At 40.4% G+C, this 25674-nt stretch overlaps 1 protein-coding gene across 4 annotated transcripts in view; it reads left to right on the top strand.

Moving 5' to 3' along the window:
* ADK (adenosine kinase) overlaps positions 1-25674 on the top strand; it is a 542722-nt gene that overhangs the window by 413053 nt on the left and 103995 nt on the right. For all 4 annotated transcript variants that reach the window (XM_034775506.1, XM_034775504.1, XM_034775505.1 and 1 more), the window contains one exon: positions 1200-1370. In XM_034775506.1, coding sequence (XP_034631397.1) covers positions 1200-1370 — 171 coding nt within the window. The remainder of the gene's footprint in view (positions 1-1199; positions 1371-25674) is intronic.

Genomic DNA, 25674 nt, shown 5'->3' on the forward strand with positions numbered 1-25674 from the left:
ATGCAGAAGTAACAATTGCTGGTATGATCTGTTGGCTCTCTCCAAATCATTGGTACTGCAAAAGGCATAGATTTCCTTTTCCTGTTCAACCACTGGCGAAGATTTGTTGCACAAGTGTTGCAGCATATGTGTGGGGCCCACCTCTTGTCCTGATCTCCAATTTTGCAGCCAAAATAAAGGTGCTAGGCTTTCTTAACCATAGTGGTTATACTGCGCTTTTGTGATGCAAAAGTCACTTCACCACAAACATAGCAGGAGTTATCTGCAGTGTTCACACAAGTACGAGGCATCTCTGCTCACTTTGGCTAAACAGAAATGTGTCCCTTTGCAAATTCAAACACTGACAAATAAGAGAGCACGACACTATGATTTCTAGAGCTGATATAGGGCCATTTGTTCCGCAGAGTGATGTAAGCTTCGTTATGATTGCATCATCCATGACTTCTAGGAATAACATGATGCAATTCATATCATGTATGACATAATACCAGCTTCAGGTTGCATCATTCATTGTTTTGCCTAAAAACCAAGTACTGTCCAAACTCAGTCATAGATTTATTCATAGATCCAGTCAAAGATGTATTTTCATCATTTCTGGTTTAAATTGAGATCCGTTCCCTTTATAACTCACTTATCTTCCGCCATTCCCAAATCAAGGGTCGTATATACTGACCCAACAGCATATCTTGAAAACTAGAGCCAATCAACAATTTTAAGCATCATTTTCGTTCTCAGTGACCCAGAATTAGTAAAGATTAACTACATTTATTTCAGAAGCATTTTGGCTGTAGAGCAGTGTTACATGACATACTTTTTAATTAAGGATTTAATCTTTAGTTCCTGGAGACTCCAGCGCAATCCTGGAGGGTTGGCAACCCTAATTTATGTAGTTACTTATTTGTTTCCTTTTATTGATACTGGTTTTATTAACATATAAATGGCTTCATATTTTATATTACAAAATATTATTAATTATGTTGGATGACATCCTTTTCATTGTTTAAATATTATACTGCATTATTAAGAGATCAGGCATAATGGATTAATCTGACTAATTAAATTAAATCAAAGGATGCCATTTATACACAGTTTCACATTCGATAAGTTTGCTTTTCATTTTTTGTCCTACCTGCAAACAACTTATTTACTGAGATTCCTAATTTGAAATTAGTAATATATATTTGTTTGCTTGCTTGCAGGGATTTTTTCTTACAGTTTCACCAGAAGCAGTATTAAAGGTGGCCAATCATTCTTCTGCAGACAACAAGATCTTCACTTTGAATCTTTCTGCACCATTTATTAGCCAGTTCTATAAGGAGCCACTGATGAAAGTCATGCCTTACGTTGACATCCTTTTCGGAAATGAGATGGTGAGTCCTACTAAAAATATTTGTTTCTGACAGATGTTTATGTCTAGAATAATCTCTGATTTTTCTTTCTTCATTAACATATTTTAAGGAACTTTGTGTAAAATTTAATTTACAATCTAAGTTGAAAAAGAAAGAATTAAACTAGTTCAGTGGTTCAATGGACTGCTAATGTGTTAACCTGTTAAAAGTTTTCATCTTGATAGCTTTAGTCTTGCTGTCCCATTCTGCAATAAAGTAGACACTTTCTTTAAGCAGAAGGAGAAGGACATTAAGAAAACACAGTTTATAAATTTCTCATTGATCTCTATGGAAGATAGAATGGCAAACCATCTATAGAAATTCACTTTTGTTATGCTCTTCTGTGCAAGAGTGGGGTAAACAGATTGGGTGAAATTCTGTGCCCACTGAACTCAATGGCAAAACAGCAATTGACCTCAATGAGGCCAACATTTTATTGATTGTACTGATATCACTTTGCATTTTCTTAATTCACAGGGTTCTCTTGTAAGCATTTTTATGTTTGCTTATCATGAATAAAAGGGTGAACTCCTAAAGAAAGTCATATAAACAAATGAACTGAGTGAGGGCTTCTCTACACGTGCCACTTTTGCACCACCATAGCTATGCTGGTGTGAAAAGTTACATGCATTATTGCAGCTTGTCTAAGTTTCAAATCAGAGTAAACTGTATTGGGAAAGTGAATTTGTACACTGGTGCAGCATGTCTGCCCTCGGGGTGTACATTGGTGCGGATACAGCAGTGCAAAAACTAGCATAGACCAGCCCTGAATACTTTTTTAAAGATTAGAAAATAGCATATTTCTTCAGGTGCAGTAGGATAGTGAGAGTCTACTAACCACGGGTAGTTGGATGGGAGAAGTATTTAACATTGACAGTTCTTCTTTGAATCGTTGCAGACATGTATTCCACTCAGGTGTGTATGCACCCAGCACATTGAACCCGAAGAACTTGGCCTAGCAGTACCCAGAGGGGTGATGCCTGTGCCCTCTGGCCCTTAGCCTCTCCCCCGACTGTTTAAGGGCAGCTTTGCCCTGACACCCTCAGTTCCTTCGCACTGCCTGTGGCTAGAGTCAGAACATTTTGTGTGGTATTTTACCTCATGCTGCTCTACCTCAGTCTGTTTGGGATTTTATTGTATATAAATAATTAAAATAGTTATTGGTACTCTCAGGTTAATTTATCGTAGTAGTTTAGTTAGATAGTCATCCTGGCTGATGCCATCACCAGGGTTTAAACATTATCCTTTGTGTGAGATGACTGTCCTCAATAGTGACCCCACACATGCTGTTTATTGTGCCTGGGGTAGGGGCACTTTAAGTAAAGGTGCTGCATCTATAAGTGAATGCAGGACTTGCATTTGAAGCAGCACCTTCTGGAGCAAGCCATATGGCCTGCTTTGGCACTGGGGACCTCCATGGATCAGTAGGCCTCCCAGAGGATATTTGAGGTAGCATGGGCTCTCCCAGGAGGAAGAAAGACTATTCTCCTTCCTCTGGTCCCCCTAGAAAAAAATCTCATAAAAAAGGCTGGAGCTGTTCCAGAGCTAGGAGAGATTCCTCTTTCCCTTCTAAGAGGCGTGCAGACGGGCACCATGGTTCATCCTGTATGTGAGAGAGCAGAGCCATCTACTTGCTTTTCAGTACTGAGGCAAGAGCAAGTAGACTCAGTACTGTTGTCTCCAGTATCATCTCTGGGTGGTCCATTGAGTCTGGTACTGATGGTATCAGTGTTGGCAGCATCGGACTTGCTTTGCTTGACAGCATACCAGTGCAGGCGTATCAGGAAAAATCAGTTCCTGAGTCTCCTCAGATTCAAGGGTGCTCAGCTGTGATGGCTTCTTCGTCAGTGCCCTTGGCACCATCTGTATGGGTTGTGGACTTGGCATTAGTGTAGGCACCAACTTTGGCACCTCTTCTAACTCAGGGTACAGGACTGAAGTTGCCTGCCTTTTTGGCACTGAAAATCAGCACAGGTCTGACCCAGTATGGCCGTATTTATGTTCGTATGTTCTTCTTATGTATTCTCTTTGCTGCTGTTGATGACTCTGGTGCTCACTGCCATGATGGGAATGGTGCTGGCTTTAATGTCAGTGCTGACGTCTGCTCTGGTATAGAATGTAAGTGTGAGGCCACTATCAGTGCTTGAAGTGTCTAGTATTTTAACTTCATCCTTACCAATGCATCTGATGTGCTGGACTTTGGATGAGGTTGGACATTTGTTGAGCCTGTGGGGGATGGCTCTTCCATTGCATGTGGACTACTTGGAAAGTTTCTCAGCATCGGGCTCAGAGATGTCTTTATCTTATCACTCGCAGAAGTCATCAAGACCTCCTGGGGATCACCCATCAGTATCCAGATCGGCACCAATCCTGTAGTAAAGTGAGACATCCTTGGCCCAGTGCTTACTGGCCACCAATGCAGTACCCTTACCCAGAGTGGCATCCTTGGAATCTCTGGGCTGTTCCAAAGTCGGCATGGTCTCAGTTCTTGGTACAGTCCAGAATGAGATCACCTATTCTGCCGGTAGCCTCTCCTCCTGAACATCTGTTGCTGCAGCCATTATTCTTGTTCTCTGACAAAACTGAGGAGATGCTGCATTCATGTAAAGACTTGTGAGCTAAATTGCATTCATTTGGGGATTTTTACACCAGCAGTAAAGAGGTGTCAGCAGCAGTATCGTCCTCAGTGGTTTTTCAGGTGGAATTATCTAGACAGCATGACTTCTCCAGAAAGAGGCACAAGTCTCATAGAATAAGGTGTTCTGGCCCCAATGTCAATCAGTCGGCCCGTCGTTCATCAGCTTCGGTCAAGCAGCCAATTTGACTCTGTCTCTGAGGTCAGCATTCTAGTCATTACGCTTCAAGCCCCCATTTGGGGATAGGCTTTCCGACTTCTACAGGGCCTGAGAGCCAATAATTACAGACAACTGGATCTGAAGCACTGGGACTGGGTTATGCCATTCAATTCCTATTCATGCACCCTTCTACCCCATCCCATTTCAGGGAACCCTCCTAAGAGTCTGCTTCTTCAGTAGGTACATACTTTTTGAGCTTTGGGGGCCACAGAGGAGGCTTCCCTTCAGAATCGGGGGAAATAATTCTACTTATGATACTTCCTGGTCTCCAAGTCCGTGGGAAGATACAAGATTCTGCATGGTTACCGTAATGACTGTTCTCCCTGGTTTGAATCACAACTAGTTTGCAACCCTTGATTTTCAGGATGTTTACTTTCATGTGGCAATCTTTCCAGGTCACAGGAGGTTTCTGTGATTTGTAATGGTAGGTCAGCATTATCAGTACACGGTGCTTCCATTTAGCCTATCCTCCATTCCATTGGTATTTACCAAATGCGTGACTGTGGTAGCAGCATAGCTCAGAAAAAAAAGGAGTTAATATCTTCCCATATCTAGATGATTCGTTACTGAGGGCCAAGTCCTCTCGCATGTCCAATTCATGTTATGTCTCTACAATCGTCTGGGTCTGATTTTGGGAAAGTTGTTTAACAAAGGGAAGTTGTTTAACATTGACTCAAAAAAAAAAAATTGAGTTCTTTGGAGGCCCTGCTAGACTCTTGAGTTTGAGAGCATTTCTTCCAAACAAACGATTTTAGGCATTTCATCACCTGGGTCTGGCACTTCAGTCTCAAGCTTGGACCATAGTCCTTGTATGCGTGAAGTTATTAGGCCATGTGGCTGCATTCATGTACATAATCCAGTATGTGAGATTGCCCCTTCGTCTATAAGTGTGATTGAAGTTAGTCTATTGCCCGAGTTGTCAATTGCCCAAATTGTCTGGGTGTCTCCAGCAATCCTGGTCTCCCTACAGTGGTGGGCAGTTCAGAGCAATGTTTGCCAGGTTGTTCCCTTTGCTCCACCAACCAGAACTGTAATCAACAATGCCTCTTCAATAGGTTGGGAGCACATCTAGGGGCACTGAAAATTCAGGGCTTGTGATGAGAACAAGAGCGTCTTTCCATTTCAACATCCTGGAGCTTCAAGCCATTTACACTGCATACTGAGTCTTTTGAGATCACATCAGGCACAGCAGTTCACATACTCACAGACAACATCACTGCAGTGTATTGCATGAACAAGCAGGGAGGAGCCTGCTCCAACCAGCTTGTCAAGAGGCAATAAAGTTTTGGCAGTTCTTCATTGAGGAAAACATAATTCGCATAGCTGCTCATTTACCCAGAGGGTACACAATTACTTGGTAGATCACTTCAACAGGATTTTCTCCCAGAATCACGAGTGGTCTCTGAAGTTACAATGTGCTCAGGTCCATCTTCGCAAAATGGAGAATCCCAGCTATTGATCTGTTTGCAACAAGAGACAAGAAGTGCCATCAATTTTGCTCTCTGCTTGGTCTTAGTCCAGGAACCTTAACCAATGCCTTCCACCTGAACTGGGAATCAGTGCTAATGCATGCCTTTCCCGTGATCCCACTGATTCCTCAGCTTATTCTCAAACTAAAACTGAATCATACCTGACTAATTCTCATTGCAACAACTTGGCCAAGACAATGTTGGTTCTCTGACCTACTAAGTTTATCTATTCAACCTCCCATCTCTCTCCCTCTGTGTCTTGATCTACTGCCTACTGACTCAGCACTATGGTTGAGTTTTGCATCCAACACTGAGCAGTCTGCATCTGGTTGCATGGATGCTGCATAGCTAGATGAGGAAGAGGAATGCGTGATGTTAGACAAATACCTCTCAATAGTAGAAAACCATCCACTAGAGTTACCCATTTGGCTAAGTGGAAGCGGTTTTCGATTTGATCACTGGCCCTGGGCATTCAACGAAGGCTAGCTCATATTCAGGAAATTTGGGAGTATCTGCTACATCTTCAATGCTTAGATCTGACTCTCTTAGCGGTGATCTCAGCATTCCATCCACCCATCCAAGGAAAGCCATTTCTCAGACTTTATGATAGTTAGATTTCTGAGATGAGTCATTCGTTACCTCCCACCAGTGAAAGAGCCAGTTCCCTTATTAAGAGAGACCTTAATACTGTGTTCACTGCTGTTATGGGGCTTCCATTTGAGCCCATGACAACCTGCTCTCTGTCCCTCCTGTGCCAGAAGACAGCCTTCCTTGTTGCTATAACAACTGCAAGGAGAGTAACTGAGCTACAGGACTTAATGGCAGAGCCCCCATATGCAGTTTTTCAAAGACAAAGTGGCCCTATAACCATATCCTAAATTCTTGTTGAAAGTGGTTCCTCATTTCTACCTTAACCAAGTAATATACCTACTGGTGTTCTTTCCTAAACTACACTCAACTGCAGATGAACAGAAACTTCATACATTGGATGTGAAATGATGCTTGGCGTTTTACGTGCAGAGGACAAAGCTTTTCTGTTCATCATCTTGTCGTTTTGTCTCCTATGCAGATTGAACTAAAGGTCAGGTGGTCTCTGTGTACACCATTTCCAGGTGGATAACTTCCTTCAGTACAACAACATATGAAGTAGCTCAGACCATGCCTGTGCAAAGATTGCGGGCTATTTCGATGAGAGCTCAAGCAATGTCAGTATCATTTCTCAGTGATGTTTTGATATAGGACATTTGCAGGACTGTTATGTGGTCTTCTATGCATACATTAACCAAGCACTATGCTATTACCACTGCATCTAGGTCAGGTGCAACTTTGGGAAGGCCATTCTGCTGTAATTGTTTAAATAGACTCTGAATCCCACCTCCTACGATTACTGCTTGTGAGTCACCTGGGTGGAATACACATCTGCAACCACTCAAAGAAGAAAAAATGGTTACCTACCTGTTTTGTAACTGTTGCTCTTCAAGATGCAGGTGCAGATGGGTATTCCATGACTCATCCTCCATCCCCTCTATATAAGAGTCTCTACTCTTGACATTGGGTGCAAAGGAACTGAAAGGCATCAGGGAAGCACTGCCCTTCAGTAGCCAGGGGAGGGGCTAAGGGCCAGAGATCATGGGCGTTGTCCCTACAGGTACTGCTGGGCAACTTTCTCTGGCTTCAGTGCACTGGGCACGAGCACACCTGAGTGGAGATCTGTGCCCACATCTCGAAGGACAACAGTTGCACAACAGGTAAGTAACAGGTTTTTTCTATCTTTGTCATTATGACAGCCTCATTCTGTCATTTGCGTTGTGAAGACCTCATTGAGGTGCTACCATGTATTTCTTTTCAGGAACCGTACCGTCTCAGGTGCTGATCTTGTCAGATCTCACAAGTTAGCAGAGTCAGGCCTGGTCAGTTCTTGAATGAGAAACCTCCCAGTGTTGTGTTCCTCCTCCTTTTGGGTTGGTACTGCTCCCCTAATCTTTCTGATATAACGGATCACTGTGGTGCGTAAGGTATCATTTTTCAGATGAGATATAAAACATAAGTTGTGATCACTTGTCTTTAGATATACAACAACATTTCACAAAACTAAATGCAACAGCTCCAATGGAAACTGCATTCTGCCTACTTTAATTCCCCCTGCTGTTTCAATAGGATATGGTATTACTTACTTACTTGTCATAACTTATTGTGTAATATTGTAATGCATAATGCAGTGTAAAATGCTCCCTGCATTTACTGTATATAGTTCTTGAAGCAGTCTGTTGTCGGTCAGCTTATATTTAAATAGTATCTTTTACCTATCATCATTAAATGTTACCATACTGTTTATGCATTTTAAAGAGTACCAGACCTCTTGATCTATGTTGCTCGCAGCCCATTGTAAACAAAGATCATTTTTGTTTCTTGCTTTGTAACCTGCTCATTGCCACTTTAGATTCTTCTTTCTTTAGGATACCTTTCACAGTGGTATATTCTCTTGTCACTCTGTGATTTGAAACCCTTTCTCTTTCCATGGTACACTTCCTAATTATTGGCGTGGGCTGTATCTTGTGGTTCCCAGTGTTTTTGTTCCATGTATCTTGGTTTGTGGTTAAGAGCATGCAAAACCGTTTTAACAAGAAAAGTTTTCTCTGACGCAGTTCAACCTTCTGAATGCTCCCCTTTTTGTTTCTTCTCCTGGATTCATTTTTCCTGATTTTGAATCTTATATAATAATGTTTAATTGTCTGTCTATTTGTGTCTTGATGTGAAGTGAACCACTTGGCTGAGCCAATGTAAGCACCCATTTTTCCCCATCTATTTTGATCTTTCCTTCTGTCTTTATATGTTGTTTTCATTGAATTTTGCTAATTTATCTATCATAAACAGTAAAGGGACATACATAAGTTAAGCATATAAGCTAGAAAACTCATACTAGATGGTATAATTGTTACTTTATTAGAATAGAGAGTAGTCTCACATATGATTTTACTCTTCTGTATATTTATCTTCATTTCACATTATAGACCAACACAGTTTTATTGTTGAACACTGAGCTGTTTATTCTTAGAGTAATGCGAAAAGCATCAAAAGAGCAGCAGAATTCAAATTGATGCCATTTTTAAACTAAAAACAATTGGCAAAGAGATTTTAAATTACATCTTGCACTTAAAAATTTACAACCGAATGGAGATTGGTTATTCCAAGTTTCAGCTAGATGATAATTAAAATGGGCAAGTTGTAAACCTAACAAAATAAATACTCTAGTTTAGAATGTAAATGCCAACATACCCTTAACTGCAATGGTGGTGCTGAACACTGCTATAATAAACTGTAGTAGTTATCAGCTATAACTGTAGCTCAATGGCCATTGGTATGTTGATCATTTGTCTTCGAAATCTCTTTCCTACCTATCCAAAACCTTTTGGCTTGAATAGTTGACACTTATTAACTAGACTTCACATAATAAATTTAATACAAAACATTCAATATAAAAATAATCATACAGCCAGTGCTACTAACCAATTAAGGCCATTCTGAAGTCATTATCTGGCAATACATGACTAGGGAACCTGATTATTGTCATTGCTTTTAATTTTTATTAAATTAAGTTTTTTTTTAATAGTGTCATTTTGCAAATGGTTCTTAGCAATAATACTTTCCAAACTATCATAATCACTGGATAATTAACCTGCCAGGATTAAGCACACTCTACTTTGCCTCAGGATGCTTAACTCTCAAATAAGGTCAATTATCTCCTGATGATAACTGCTTGTCACCAGTTACTGCCTAATTCATCTATAACAACTCATCTCCTAATACATACTTTTTACAACTCAAGCTAACTTTGAATAACACAACAGTGGTTTGGGTTGTTAGAGATAAAAATTTTAAAATTACATCCAAATGTAAAATCACCTAATGAGCAGATGATTTCTTCTTGCACAATAGGTGCTGTGCAAGCGGAGGAACACACATAAGGGGATAAGTGAAAGGTGGAGAGCAGTACCACAGCTGCATGCTTGTTCTCCCATTTCCTTGAAAGCTTCATTCTCTCTGCTTCTTGTGATGAGGGCTCCACAACTCTGGTAGGACTCTTTTGGGTCAAAGGAGGATGGAGCCAGGAAGCAGTAACTCTGTGTTATCTGTTCCCTCTCAAAACCTGTGTCTATTCACGTGGGGAGTAAATGCTGGTCTTAGGCTAGGGTTACCATATTCAAACATTTAAAAAAGAGGTCACTCCACAGGACCCCGGTCCCGCTCCTGGCCCTGCACCAACTCCGCCCCTGGCCCTGCCCCAACCCCGCCCCTTCTCCAACCCCTTCCCCAAAGTCCCTGCCCCAACTCTGCCCCCTCCTCTGAGCACCCCGCATTCCCCTTCCTCCATCCCGCTCTGATCTTGGTTGGGGGTTGCTAAGTGCTTCCCTGCTCCCCACTCGTCCTGCAGTCCCTGCACCCCCCCGTCCCTGCAGTCTCTGTGACCCCTGCTCCCCACTCACCCTGCAGTCCCTGCACCCCCCCACCTGCCCTGCACCCCCCTGCCCCTGCAGCCTCTATGCCCCTGCCTGCCCTGCTCCTCCTCACCCTGCAGCCTCTGCACCCCCTGCCTGCCCTGCCCCTGCAGCCTCTATGCCCCAGCCTGCCCTGATCCTCCTCGCCTTGCAGCCTCTGCTCCCCCACTCACTCGGCAGAGGGAGAACTGCGAGCTCCACGTGGACTCAAAAACTGTTCTGTGCTGCTCTGCGGGGGAGGAGGGAGCCAGGAGGGGGAGGGACTGTGGCTGCTAGAGGCCCCAGTGGCTGCGAGAGGCTTTCAATCAGGCCCCGCCATCCAATCAGCCGAGCCGCACTCTGCATGAGGGGAAGGGGGAAATCCTGGACATTTCTACTTGATTAGAAATCCCCCCTGGACAGCCATTTAACGCTGAAAATGACGGACATGTCCGGGGAAAACCGGACGGATGGTAACCCTATCTTAGGCGTATGAACCTAAGTTCCATACCTCTCAAAGAGGGTGCAGAAGCCAATGGCCGCACCTAAGGGATATATGCTGCCAGGGAAGCAGTCTGCAAACTTTGGGACACACTGTTGGGTAGGAGTTTTTTCCTCATAGATCCCTGGAATCTGTGAGTTCCCTACCACTTCAGTACCACATTCCTGCCCATTGCAAGCCCCTCTGCCCCTGAGAGGACCATTTGTTAAGAAGTTGGCATGGTGAAGCTTGCTGGGTTTCTGGGGTCCTATGTCTATTCCTGTAGGATTTCTCCATGGGAAAAGTACATTTATTTATTTTCTTTTGACTTGGAATGAGGTTTTGAGTGCCCTGTCAGTTTTTTTAGTAATAAAACCACACAAGCAAAAAATACGGCTCATAGTTCACAAATCAGTGCAAGATACAAGGAGGATGTGTAGAACGGTGATCCCAAACGTGAAGGTGAAATCAGTTTTTTAATGCAACACAATAATATAGGCAATAAATTTAACAAGCTCCCTTGAAAATCAGAACCCTCTTCTCTTCAGTGTGTGAAGCTGTTACTTCTAAAGGTGTGGTCTGTGAACAAATTAATTATAGGATTCTAAGCTGAAGTTCTGCAATTATAGAGTACTGTTGCAACCAGTTTGGGAAAGTGATGTGGGTGCAACAACAAAAGTACTCTTACGAAAGGAGGACGTATGAAAGGGCTTGTACATTTTGAAAAGCAATAACAATAGCTTTAATAATGGTTCTGGAGTCATGTATCCTGAGCTGTAGAAAGATGGGTACATCTGCATGCAAAAACAATAAAACAAGCAGGCCTTGTCATCACTGTATTTAACAGTTGTACCAAAATGGCATGTGGTGCCTCCTTAAATTAAGATGTTTGCAAATCTTATAAAGTATCAAATAATAACATATAAAAATCCTCACAAAAAGATATTATTTGGATGCAGTTTGTACAGCTGGCGTATTGGAAAGTGTATTATTCAGTGATTCTACTATTTATTTTGATACTGTCCATCTTGTTTAATGTGTGTTTATGTTGTACCTTCTCTTGTTACTCCTCTTTCAATGACAAGGAAAAGCCTTAAATCTAAAAGCACTGATAATAGTTGCAGTTGTCCTGACTTTGAACTTACTTTTGTGCACTGAAAGCTGATTTGCTGATTCTTTGTGCTTGTTTTAACTGCAAGAATGGATGTAAATACTTTGTTTTGCAGCCTAAATAGATCCTGCCATCTATTTCTATTACTTGTGATATTGTATTATGTTGTATACAACTTTGCATTTTGTACACATTTCTGTGTAAAATGCATTGAATATTTGAGTCAAACTGCAGTCCAGCTTCTAAATTAGCTTCTAAATTAGCTTCTTTAATGTTGGCCCACATATGGCAAGTGGGCAGTGAAACACATGACCTTCCTAAAGTAAGTCAGCTATGTTCCGATTTTGATTATACTAGTGTAAATCCAGAATAATTCAGTTATCTTCAGCGGAGTTACTCTGGATTTACACCAGTTTAACTGAGATGAGACTAAATCCTAGTAGGTGTATTTTAAAGATTCGGTATTCCAGGCTTCCTGTGTTCATTCTTTGGGCTGAGGAGTGTCTGATACTGGGGAGTGGTTGGTGTAAGCAGTTGCTGGTGAGAGATTCTGACATAAACTGGCCGTATGGAGGAAGGAAAATGCAGTTGGAGCTATGATAAAAGATGAGAAGGGAACAAAGCCTTATCAATCTCTCCTCCTCTTCTAAATCAGGGTGGAGAGGAGCGGTAAATAGAGAGTGGCTGGTCATGCCATAAACATCACAGGTAGAAGCATTTCTTCTTCCTAACTAGTTGGAGTCATATCAGTATTTCAAATGATTTAGCTGAAGCCAACTATTAGAATTGTATCTAGAATAAAACTGGATACCTCGGTGAAACCTCATTTTGGTATGACACTGGTATAGTGTATGGAGAGAGAGAGAGAAAGAAAGAGAGATTTTTTTTGTCTTTATTTTGTTTAGTAGGAATGCTGCTATATATGTTGAAAGGTTTTTTCCACTCATTGATTGTTGGTAATCTGTCTCTAAATTCACTTGATAAGTTGATTCATCTTGAAGGAAATTTTCAGCAATGCTAACATCTTAATTTCAGCTTTGAATTTACAATTACATCAGGCCAATACTTCGCATTTCACAATGCCTTTCATAATCAAAGGATCTCAAAGTACTTTACCAACACCTACTCCCTGGATGAAGTTAAGTATCATTATCCTCGCTTTATAGTTGGGGCGGGGAATGAATCAGAGAAAAATTCAGGCTTGCCCAAGTTCATACGATAATCTGTGGCAGAGCTAAGAATAGCACCCAGATCTCTTAACTCTCTGGTCTGTATTCTTATTAAACACATACAGGGAAAACCTTTGTAAGAAGACATCTCATCTTCTCTTTCAGTCTAACAGAAACAGACATTTAAGGTCTATAGATGCTGGTGTTTGTTCTTCTGATGCTGTAAGCAAATAGCATTCTGTGTTCTAAAGGCTGGATTTTAAATTTTATAAAATCTATAACTGGAGGAGGGGAATGGGGGAATGGACAGACATTTAAAGAAGGTAATTTTCAATAGAGCAAGAACATTGTTTTTTTACAAAAGCTCTCTGTTTATTTGCAGAATTTTGACACTGATTTTCTGGTGAAGATATTGACTTTTCAATTATAAGAGCTATGGCATCATCATATTACTGCTATATTCACAGAATTAACTTCTTCCTCAGTGTCTCAGTATCTAATAAATTGTGTTCCACAGAAAAATGAGGCGTTCTATAGCACAAGGTTTATAATATCAATGGCGTGTTGTAAAGATGTGCTTTGGGAGGATTCTGAAAAAGCCCAAGGCTATTTCAGTTGCAGACACTGAATCTCCTCTCCAGCCCCCAACCCTTCCCCCTCCCACTTTTTTTTTTTTTTTTTTTTTTTTTTTTGTGAACTGCAGTGGCTGTCTTAAGATGAAATGCTTTTAAATCATTTCCCAACCTTGCAGCCATCATTGATAAAAGCCCTGTTATTTGAAATTATCTCAATCACTGTGGAGTTAATCATACCTTATACAGCAACATATTTCGATGCAATTCACTCTGCTTCAATTAATCTTCCTGTTTATCTACATTGACTCAGCTGCTGCAGTACAAATTCAGGAGTAACAAGCAAGTCATTATTTTAGTATAGTTTATCTAGTATATTATGAATTAAAGAAAAATTGAGAGCCTAATATTTAAGTTGATATTTAGGGCTGCTTTTAACTAATCATTTGCTATTTAAATAATTTGGGAATCTTACTTCAAAAATCTTTTCCCCCCCATGTCGAAAACGAATGAGCATATAAAAAAGGGGACTACAGTTTACAGCAAGCTTTGCTTCTTAAAGCTAATGACATTTTCCAGTAGTCTCTCTGACAGGAGGAGGCAGATCCTTCATTAAGCTGTCCAGGTTTTAGATACTTCTGAGATCAGGAATAAAAAAGGTCAGTGTACTATTAAGTGTAGTACAAGATGGAAGGTTTATTCTAGAGGAGAAGGCAGATTTCATTGTAGCTCAATGGCTTCTCTTTTAGTAATGATGATAATACTTTGCACCGTGTAGCACTTTTCAGATCATCTTGGAACACTTCACAAACATTAAACCTCAGATTACACCAATGGGGTAGTGGTATATTATTGTCCCTCTTTTATAAATGGACAAACCGAGCCCAAGGTCATGCAGCAAGTTAGTAACAGAGTTAGGAACAAACCTACTTATGGATTTCTGGTTCTTTCCCCATGTCTAACTTCTAGAAATGCTGCCTAAATAGTGGATCTATTTTAGCCCAAACTCTGTTAGCTGGAGGTATAAGACATGCAGAATTTGGCTTTTATTTTTTAGTTTATTATTTTAAAGTTTATCTTTGAGGACTTATTAAAGGTAAAGCACATGCACTAGACAAAAAGCAGGGCACTTACATCATAAAACAGCTGTAATCAGTCAGAATACTAATAAAACTAAATAGTATTAATATGAAGCAACAGAGAAGAAACTGGAAATGTTTACAAAAGCTCTTCTGTTTGTATTTCACAAATATTTGCAGATAACTCCACATGCAAAGTATATGGGTATGAATGCAGGGTTCAGTACTCAGCTGCAGCTGAAGTTTGTCCTGTAGCTCCATAATACTAGGGCTGGCCAAGGTAGATTTAGCCCCAGCATAACTAGGACTTGACAGGGACTGTAAGGCCATCCAGAATGACTACAGCTATGTTCTTTTCCTCTGCCTTACTCCTTATGCCAGGGTAAGTTTAGCCACTGTAAGGTTCCCTCACAGTGGGCAAAGCGAACGTAGTGGGGGCCAGGCTATGGCTCAGTTTTTAGGATTTGTATTATATCAAGGTAAGAACACAGAGATAAGAACTGTGGTGCGGTATTGTTCTATATAGAAATATAGACAGTTAGTGGAATATTGTTCTATGCTGATAAAGTCCATATGTAGTTGTGGAGTTCTTGTACACATATGACTGTGAGGCTTTTCAAAAAGAACAGTTTGTAGTTTTCTAATCATTATGTACTGATACTTCCTCTGATTGTAAACCCGGGTCTAAACAACAAGTATGGGATGGGACAGACTTGGGGAGGGACAGTGGCAAAAAGGCCTGTAACTAGTAGAGAACACTCCCTACTAATGCTACAACTTACTTCATTAGCTCAAGTGATAGAGAGGTCTGTGCTGTGGATCCAAAGGTTCTGACTCTGCTAATGACCCATGGTTCCAGATGGCAAAATTTGTTTTTTCCATTTTCTTTCAATTTATGAAATTACACACACAAAAACATGATGTTAAAAGAACACTAAGGTTTAAAGGTCAAGCACTCAGAAAATAGGAAATGCCAGAATTAAGGTTGCCCATGCAACCTTAAATTGTAGTCAATAGGAATTGGGGAGTATCTCTTTAAATAGTTTCTGACCTGTCTATTGTATATTCTCTCTCTTTTATGTTCTAGAAACCGCCAGAACCCTACCAGGGCAGAAATGTACATATGTAGCTAGGCCTTGCATGTTGCATATAGATAGTCAACAAGATTATTTAGACCCCATTGTGTATGTGTGGTTGCTTCATATTACATAAGTTGTGTAAAAAATAAAAGACACAATATATAGGGTCTTCAGTTACATGGTCACATACTATTTTTTTCCACAGGAACCCTGCCTTATTCAGTGTACAGAGTTCAGGAAATTAATCAGGGTTGTTCCAGGAATGAGGCTGTTGTCTGTAGGACCCCTGCCTCAGTTGTTGCAGAAATTGGAAGGTGTGTAGTGAATGAGATTAGGGACTGCTGGAAAATAAAAAATGGTCTCACAGTTAAGGAAGTTGAATGTCACTCTTGAGAACTGAATTCTATTCCTGCCTTTGCCACAAAGTTGAATGTGACTTTGGACAAGTCACTTAAAAAAGAATTATCACAGGTGCTTGTAATTGTGTGATCTTCATTGTCTGGATGCCCAGTGTGAGACACCTGGAGCCTGCTTTATATAAGTGCTGAGCACTCACAACTGCAACTGAAGTAAGTTGGAGCTGTGCTTTGAAAATAGCATTTTATAGCACTTTATAAGTATTCTAGAAAGTCGTCAGGCATTAGACAACTTGAACACCCAAAATTATTGGACTCCTTTGACAGTTTTGGTATTATTTGCTCTGTGCCTCAGTTTCTCAACTGTAAAATAAGGATGATAATAACATCTCACCTCAGAGGGCTATTAAGTTCATTTATTATTGTTTGTGAAGCACACAGTTGCTATAGTGATAGGAAAAATATGACACAAAGGGTAGGAATAAATGGTCAGTTTTCACAATAAAGAAAGGTAAATAGTGAGGGTTCCCCCAAGGATCTGTACTGGGACCTGTGCTGTTCAACATATTCATAAATAGGGCTATACCAAATTCACGGCCATGAAAAATGCATCACAAACCGTGAAATCTGGTCTCCCCCCATGAAATCTGGTGTTTTGTGTACATTTACCCTATACTATATAGATTTCATGGGGGAGACCAGCGTTTCTCAAAGGGGGGTCCTGACCCAAAAGGAAGCTGCAGGGGGGGTCACAAGGTTATTTTAGGGGGGTTGTGGTATTGCTACCATTACTTCTACTCTGCCTTCAGAGCTGGGCAGCCAGAGAACAGCAGCTGTTGGCCAGACGCCCAGCTCTAAAGGCAGCATTCCGCCAGCAGCAGTGTAGGAGTAATGGTGGTGATACTATACCATGCCATCCTTACTTCTGCGCTGCTGCTGGCAGCGGCTCTGCCTTCAGAGCTGGGATCCCGGCCAGCAGCCACCACAGCAGTGCAGAAGTAAGGGTAGCAGTCCTGCAACCCCCCTGCCCCTCCTACAATAACCTTGCGACCCACCCACAACTCCTTTTTGGGTCAGGACCCCCTACAATTACAACACTGTGAAATTTCAGATTTAAATAGCTGAAATAATGAAATTTAGGATTTTTAAAATCCTATGACTGAAATTGGCCAAAATGGAGCATTAATTTGGTGGGGCCCTATTCATAAATGATCTGGAAAAGGGGTAAACAGTGAACTGGTAAAGTGTATAAGCGATGCAAAATTATTCAAGATAGTTATGTTCAAAGCTGACCACAAAGAATTACAAAGGGATCTCACAAAACTGGGTGACTGGGCAACAAAATGGGAGATGAATTTCAGAGTTGAGAAGTGCAAAGTAATGCATATTGGAAAACAGAATCCCCATTATACATACAAAATGATGGTGTTTAAGTTAGCTGTTAGAGATCTTGGAGTCATTGTGGATAGTTCTCTGAAAACATCTGCTAAATGTGCAGTGGCAATAAAAAAAAATAGCAGAATGTTGGGAGCCATTAGGAAAGGAATAGATAATAAGACAGAAAATAACACAATGCCACTATATAAATCTGTGGTACTTCCAAACCTTGAATATTGCGTGCAGTTCTGGTCACCCCATATCAAAAAAAGATATATTAGAATGGGAAAAGTACAGAGAAGGGTAACAAAAATTGTTAGTGGTATGGAACAACTTCCATATGAGGAGAGATGAAAAAGACTGGGACTGTTTAGCTTAGAAAAGAGATGGCTGAGGGGGGGATATGATAGAGATCTATAAAGTTATGAATGGTATGGAAAAAGTGTTATTTACCCCCTCACATAACACAAGAACCAGAGGTCATCCAATGAAATTAATTGGCAGCAGGTTTAAAACAAACATAAGTGCAGCCATTCTATTTCAATTTAAATGTTATAGAAAGTTATTTTAATATCTGCTTTACTTGAGGGAAATAGGTACTTGTTCTTCTGCATATTTCTAATTGTACAGAAATATGTTGGAAGCAGATGACTAAGGCTGTTTGGGTTTTCATAACTTGTGTAAAGAATATACCTTGCTTTTTGGGAAATAACCTTGAAGCTTACTTCAATGTTTCAGAAATACTGGTGACAATTTCTTTATTATATATCATATATTCCCATACCATCATGTAGTCCCATTTCTCTAAAACCACACACCCAACTCCTCTCTCCCCTGCCCCCTCAATCCACCACCCATATATAGTCTGTCTCCATTTCTACATATAGCTCATAGAATATGCTTACCCCAGTGAAGAGGGTTGCACATCTAGATTCTAAACCCAGCATCAACTCTTTCATTTTTTTGAATCTGTACAGAGAGGGAGAGCAAATCCTGGACAGCCCGCATCTCCCACTAATGTTCTCCCCCCCTCCACCCCACCACGCTTCTATTTATGGAATCTACTGTCAGTAGGAAGAAACCTAAGCTACCAATGATAATACTGAGGCTGTTTCATAAGGACTGCCCAAGAGGCCTTATGAATAACAGAGAGCTTCATCCATTTTTTTCCTTCCTGTAAGACAATGTATTGTTTAAGAACTATGCATTGACTTCTGCTAAACCATGGTCCAAGGACTGAACTCCATACTGGAATTCTGGGGTCACTAGAGTTGCAGTACAGTGCATTGCTATTAGCCCAATCTACCAATTGTATTTTTAATCCTATAAAGGGGATTCAAAGGAAGCCTTCGTGGCACAGAGCAACATAAGCAAGCTCTCTCGTTCATAAAATATCATATGAACAGCTGAGAAAGTGCTCTTGAGAAGCTTTCTCAAAACACCACCGCAACATTAGGAAATTAATTGTTGGGAAATGGGATGGGGAAAACCTGAATTATCTAAGCAGCTGATCAGCCATCCGAATGGCAGGTATAAATCTACAGCTTTGTGAATGTGCATCCCTAATTGCATATTTTTGGGGTTGGTGGTCAAATTTTGGCTTTTCCACAGAATCGTTTGATCAAATACTAACATCATCTGAAAGCTGCAGTGGGGGAATAGCTACACTATAGCTGCATCACTTTGCTATTAATTTAACATAATATCTGTATAAGTCATTACACTCACTTAGAATTCTGTGTAGACATGATCTACCAAAACATAACAAATACACCTATACCACCATTCATTTTAGTGAGAGTTAACTCCCCAGATACATTAAGGTGTGGATTCCGTAGACTCTCAGTCACTGACATATTTAAAGCAAAATATTTGAAGCAGGAAATGGGGTGTGTGTCAAACTGAGATATAGCTCGGTTTCATTTAAGTGAAACTCAAATTAAGATTGTAGCATTTGCTGTGCTAGCCTCCTACAACTGTATCCCTGGAATTCTTTCTAGGCCATAGTGGAAATGACAAACCAAAATAAGTAATCTTCACACATGGTAAATAATATAAAGTATTACAGTTTTTTCTTCCTGATAACACAATCTTAATTCACACTCTACCTATTCAATTCCCACTTTCTCTTCTGGAGCTATTTTTGTCAGTGTATAAATGTCAATTATCTCTTTTTAATCAACCTTCACCTCTACTATTCTTAAATAAGATTTTATCCTCCTTGTCATTTCCAACCTAAAAGTACACCATGTGGAATACTGCAACATAAATGAACAGAAACATTGGTTACTTCAGAAGGCATTTAGATGGATCCAGAGTGAGAAAGGAATGTGTAATAGGTTATACAGGGATGATATCAGCCCAGGAAGGTGCTTAATTCAGGAGTAAATTATGCAGGCATTCCTTCCCCTCTCTATTTTTTAAAATAACAAATTGCAGCAGAAATAGAAGATATATAATTTACATTTTTGTTTTATTTTTTAAAACTGTTTAATTTCATCGTGCAAACTAAAAAGCCTGTTTTCCATTTTAGACTATATAATTTTATTGGTATAATAATTCTATATGCTGGATGGGTGGAGAGGATTGGACATTTAGATGGATAATGAGAACATCCACAGTTAAGGGATATAAACTCTCATTCTTCAGGGCATAAGCCAGCCACCATCTGATGACAATTGGAGAGAAACATCTCATCTGAGCAGATTATTCTATAATTGTCCAATATGGGTTTCTTGCAATTTCCTCTGAAGAATCTGTTGCTGAACTGTCAGACAGGATACTGGAGTAGATAGATCACTAGTCTACTCCAATATGGGCAATTCCTATGTTCCTTTTGCAATTATTTTTCTCTCAAGAACAGAGAACTCCTAGCTATGTAATCAGAGTTGTTCTCATTACAATGTAGGTAATATTATATTTTTATTGCATTTTTTTTTATTAGAATTGGACAACTGTTTGTGATGCCACTGGTTTCAACCTCAATTTCACTCCTTTGAAGGCATTTAATTGAGTCTCTTAAATGACTTTTGAGAGAAAATTCTCACCCCATCCCAAAGAAAGATGGTACCATTGTGGGAGGATTAGGAAGACCCTTCACCAAAGAAAAAGTGTCGTCTTGGGGAAATGGTAGATTGGCATTTGCCATCCATTTATATCTACTGACTTTTATAGTAGCTCCCTGTAGGCTTAGGGAAATGCCTGCCTGGAGCTTTATGTATGATTAGGCCTTCTAGAAGGAAGCTGGTGTAAGAATGGGGGAAGGAAAGGACTTACTTCCCAGGCGTCTTTACTCTCTCTCCCATATACCCTGCTCCACAACAAGGAAGAAACAGCACCATGAAAGTATCCATCTTGCTCAGAGTAATGTTGGTATACCCGAAGATAGCGTATTTTGGTTCTTTCCCCCCCAAGTCACATTGAAGCACACTTATAACATTTTGCTGGTTCCCACAAGGCCTCTGTGTGAAAATATTGGGACTGCTGTAGCACAAAGATGGTACCTTGATTGTTGTTCTTCCACTCATTCCTTTCTCCCTGTATTGGTTTCTTTGGAAGTAAATGCCACACTTACTGTTCTGCAGGATGAGGACAGTATAAGGAACATTCTCCGGTTGGGACAGAAAAGAAGTTAAAGCTGTGTAATAGTTTAGACCCCAGTCCAACTCCTATTAAAGTAAATGGAAAGACTCCTATCGACTTCAGTGGGAGCTGACTCAGGCATTGAGTGAGGTTGTCTAGATTGCAGTCACAGCTGCATGAGATCAGAAGATTAGTCTCAGCAGTAGCTGGGTTTTTGGCTCCTGTTGTTGATGGACCTTTCTCAAGCCTCCATGGATTCTGGTGAAGCTGGCACACCACAACCTCCAGAAGAATAAACCCAGATACGGTTTGACTGTAGTCAAACAGTCAGTCTTGAGGAGACACCATAAAATCTTTCACACAGAGAAAATGTATGCTTTATTCTAGTGGCCAAGCTTCACCTCACTCCTGCCTTGGTACACACGTGATCACACTGTGCTGTAATGGATTAACTATAGAGATTGGATCTGTAAAATCTCCTGAGAATGAATACTTTTTCTGCCTTGGGCACATTACTTAACCTCTCTCCTCCCAAATTTCCTCATGTGAAATGGGAATAATAATACATCACAATCATACAGGGTGTTGGGAGGGATGGATAATTTTTTTACAGCACTTGGAAAATTTAATGTGCTATATAAATAGCAGCTGTTGTTTGTTATGAGACTGAATCTCAGGTGCATGTAAGTTTGAGTCCCTTTGTGATGCACACAGAGGCACGTGTAGCCCCATAGTCTTTCTTAAGCAAACAAAATATTTTAAAATAATTTGTCTGGCAGTACATTTCATTTGCACCAAAATGAGATTCTGGTATTGATACATTCCCTATGTTAGAACTAGCAGTGTATTTAAACTTAACCCATCAGTGCAAGTAGTACAACTAGTTTGGCTGGCCTATGTGACACTATTATACAGTATATAGTATAGTTGTAGCCATGTCAGTCCCAGAATATTAAAGACACAAGGTGGGTGAGGTCAGATCTCTTGAAAGCTTCTCTCACTCACCAACCAACTTAGGTCCAATAAAACGTATTATCTCACCCACCTTGTCTCACTATTATGTAGGATATTTAGATTCAGAGCCAAACATAGGATCTTAATTTATTGAGCCTTTGTACTTTGGAGTATTGTGGAAGTGATACACTCACTTTCTGGGGAGAAAGTCAATTACTGCTGCTAGGGTCTGACCCTCTTTCCATTATGTATGTGCCTTCCACTGTGATTATCACAGAAGGAACAGGGGCTACATCATAGAATCTTAGCAGGTTTCAAGCTGTCTGTTTCTCACTATAGGAAGGTTATATACTATATAACCCTTCCTCACCATTGCCTTAAGGAAATCTTCCAGGCAGCACTAGACAGCAGATTAGCTAATACCAGTGACCGCTATGGTCCTCTGGAAGGACTCCATTGTAACTGAGCCCACGGCAGTGATAACACTGACTGGGAGAGAAAAGGTGGCACTCCTGTTTGTTGCTTTCTCCAGGTCACCCCTTATTTCACTATATAAGGTGCATGATGACTTCTGGGATGAGCTTGTGTTGCTAGTCTACCTGTGTCGTGATGAAGTCAAGGAAGTTCCTCCTTGGCTTGTAGACCCTGTGTGAAGAGCATCTGTGAGCCAGGGAAAGTTTTGCTCTCCTTTCCCTTACTTGGCTCAACATGTACTAGAATGGTTGGGTGTTGTGCTACAGCCAAAGATTGCTACAGCTTCCACCCAGTACTGGCAAGCACCTTCCCTGAGGCTTTTTCTTAGTCCTCCCCTGTCCTTTACCTGGCCAATGTAATTGGCTTCCTCTCTCAAATAACCAAGCCTGGAGCCCCTTGAAAACTGCTTGCATACTCACTCTCTCTCACCCATGCTCTCCTGATTATTTGTTCAGGGAGAAAGGATAGGATATTTAATTGGTTTGGAGTGAGCACTTTAGCTGTGTAGAGTGCAGAGCAACCAATGAGTGTCTGGTGCCTTAGGCCCAGATCTGCAAAGGTATTTAGGCACCTAACTGCTCCTGAAATCAATGGGAGTTAGTCACTTAAATATCTTTTGAGGATCTTGGCCCTAATAATTTAACTTGCATCACACATTACTGCTGACATGACTAAATGAGCAGCACCCGGCTCAATACATATGGGCATCCAGCTACTTCTAAAAATCTTACCTGAGTGGTCAGCCTCTAACTGCAGCCTATGGCTGAATACTACAAGAGGGCAGGTCCAGAGCACTCAGAGAATTTAGGTGTGAGTAACAAACGGTTCTGAATATTCCATGGACATATGGTGAGGTTCATTGGGAGCATGCAGTATACCACCAGCATCTATGTAAGCTTTGAACAAATTCCAGTTTAGCGTCTGCTAGCAGAAAAAGTAAAGAAAGTAGTTGACGTAATGTAGTAGTTGATGATGATAAATTGGTAACCTTCTTGCAGTAAGTGCTTGTTGAGGATAATGAACAAGAGAGAGAGACTGTATATGCAGAGTTCCCAAGTGTAAAAAGAAAACATCCCAAACTTCTCTTACAAACTATTAACATTGAACTGATTTTATCCATGGTTCCATATGTAACTGTAGATGCCAAATTAAATCAAATCAATAAGATGTGATACTTACCTTTTGGAATAGTTTCTTCTAGTGTGGCTTATTAGCAATCAAACATCAAATGTTTTTAAAAAACAATGCTGAGTATTAACTGAGAATCATTCTTCAGTAGAATCTAGTGACGCTTACTTGCAAATGAAGAATTCTTGTGTTTTTGTAAGCATAGTAAGTTACACTGTTTTTCTTTAAACTTTAGAGTATGAATTATATTCTTATAATGGCAGCTGCAGGGTGGAATGTTTTAACACACTGGAGTGAGATATATCTTGGACACATTCTTGGTATCTTAAGTTCAACATGCTCCATATGGTGCCACTGAGCCAGTGATTTTGAAGAAAACAGTCAGACTGCTGAAACAGCATAAAATGCAAATTAGTCTTTGCTATACAAGTAAAAATTCACTGTCAATCATTTTAGTCTCCTTTCTGCACAAATACTTCCAAAGTAGGCACCACATTTTATACCAGCTGTTGAACATCAGTTAAAGAATGGAAGAGGTGGTGTGCTAAGAAATACGTGCTCCTTATGGCTCAGATTGTGCACTGGTCTAACACAGTCATGTTGGAGAGCAGACGGAAGCAAGATGCAGCCTTCCTTCTTCGTCACATTAGCACTGCCTTTATCATGGCTCCAGGCATTCTGGGACGAGCCAGAGCTGTGTGCTAGCTCTTCCTCTCCCTGCAAGCAAGTATAAGATGGTCTGGCAGAGGGAGCTGTGGCTTCACCAACACCATGTGCTGGCCAGCAGAACCTCCTGGACATGCAGGGGAAGTGTGCTAATCTCCTTTAAGGTCTGTAGAAATGTCATTCCCCATCAGCACAAGAGAGGAGCCACAGAGGAGTTGTGTCCCCTGCTACCACCAATAGTAGTAATAGTATCTTGCCCTATAGCAATGCCATGTAACAACCATAGTAAAGATTAAAATATTTTAATGCTTGTGGGCCCAGATTAGATGAGATTGATTCTTAAAGACACAGTTAGGGGGGTTTTATATATTTTTTCCTCTCAAGGAATTTTCTGGGTTTATAATGCTTGGTTTTGGGACACAATATTCTTGTAATGTTTTTGCCCTTAATTAACTGATAAATACTCTCAACATTAATGCCACCTTGACACAGGTGTTTTTCTTGGAATTTTCTTGGCTTTTAAAAATTATTTAAAATGTCACACATGAGCACTAAATGGGAAACCCCAGGAGAATGCTACTTTGTGACATTTTTAAAGATTTGAAGATATGGAATATCAACCTTAAAATTTTTTCAAAAAATGATTTACTTTTAAGGCCAGATTCACTGGTACATCAAAGCAACCAGCATGTATGGGCCAGCTAAAATGAATTTACAACTCTTTTCCATCATGAGAGCAGTGCAAAACAGCCAAAACAGTCTAGTGAATCTGACCCTGAAATTGCAATTGACTTTCTGGTTTAGGTTTCAGAGTAGCAGCCGTGTTAGTCTGTATCCGTAAAAAGAACAGGAGTACTTGTGGCACTTTAGAGACTAACAAATTTATTAGAGCATAAGCTTTCGTGGATTACAGCCCACTTCTTTGGATGCATATAGAATGGAACATATATTGAGGAGATATATATACATACATACAGAGAGCATAAACAGGTGGGAGTTGTCTTACCAACTCTGAGAGGCCAATTAATTAAGAGAAAAAAAACTTTTGAAGTGATAATCAAGCTAGCCCAGTACAGACAGTTTGATAAGAAGTGTGAGAATACTTACAGGGGAGATAGATTCAATGTTTGTAATGGCTCAGCCTTTCCCAGTCCTTATTCAAACCGGAGTTGATTGTGTCTAGTTTGCATATCAATTCTAGCTCAGCAGTCTCTCGTTGGAGTCTGTTTTTGAAGTTTTTCTGTTGTAATATAGCCACCCGCAGGTCTGTCACTGAATGACCAGACAGGTTAAAGTGTTCTCCCACTGGTTTTTGAGTATTTTGATTCCTGATGTCAGATTTGTGTCCATTAATTCTTTTGCGTAGAGACTGTCCGGTTTGGCCAATGTACATGGCAGAGGGGCATTGCTGGCATATGATGGCATATATCACACATATATCTGGTTTAGAGCGTTCTGT

Source organism: Trachemys scripta, chromosome 7 (assembly GCF_013100865.1).
Source record: "Trachemys scripta elegans isolate TJP31775 chromosome 7, CAS_Tse_1.0, whole genome shotgun sequence".
Lineage (NCBI taxonomy): Eukaryota > Metazoa > Chordata > Testudines > Emydidae > Trachemys > Trachemys scripta.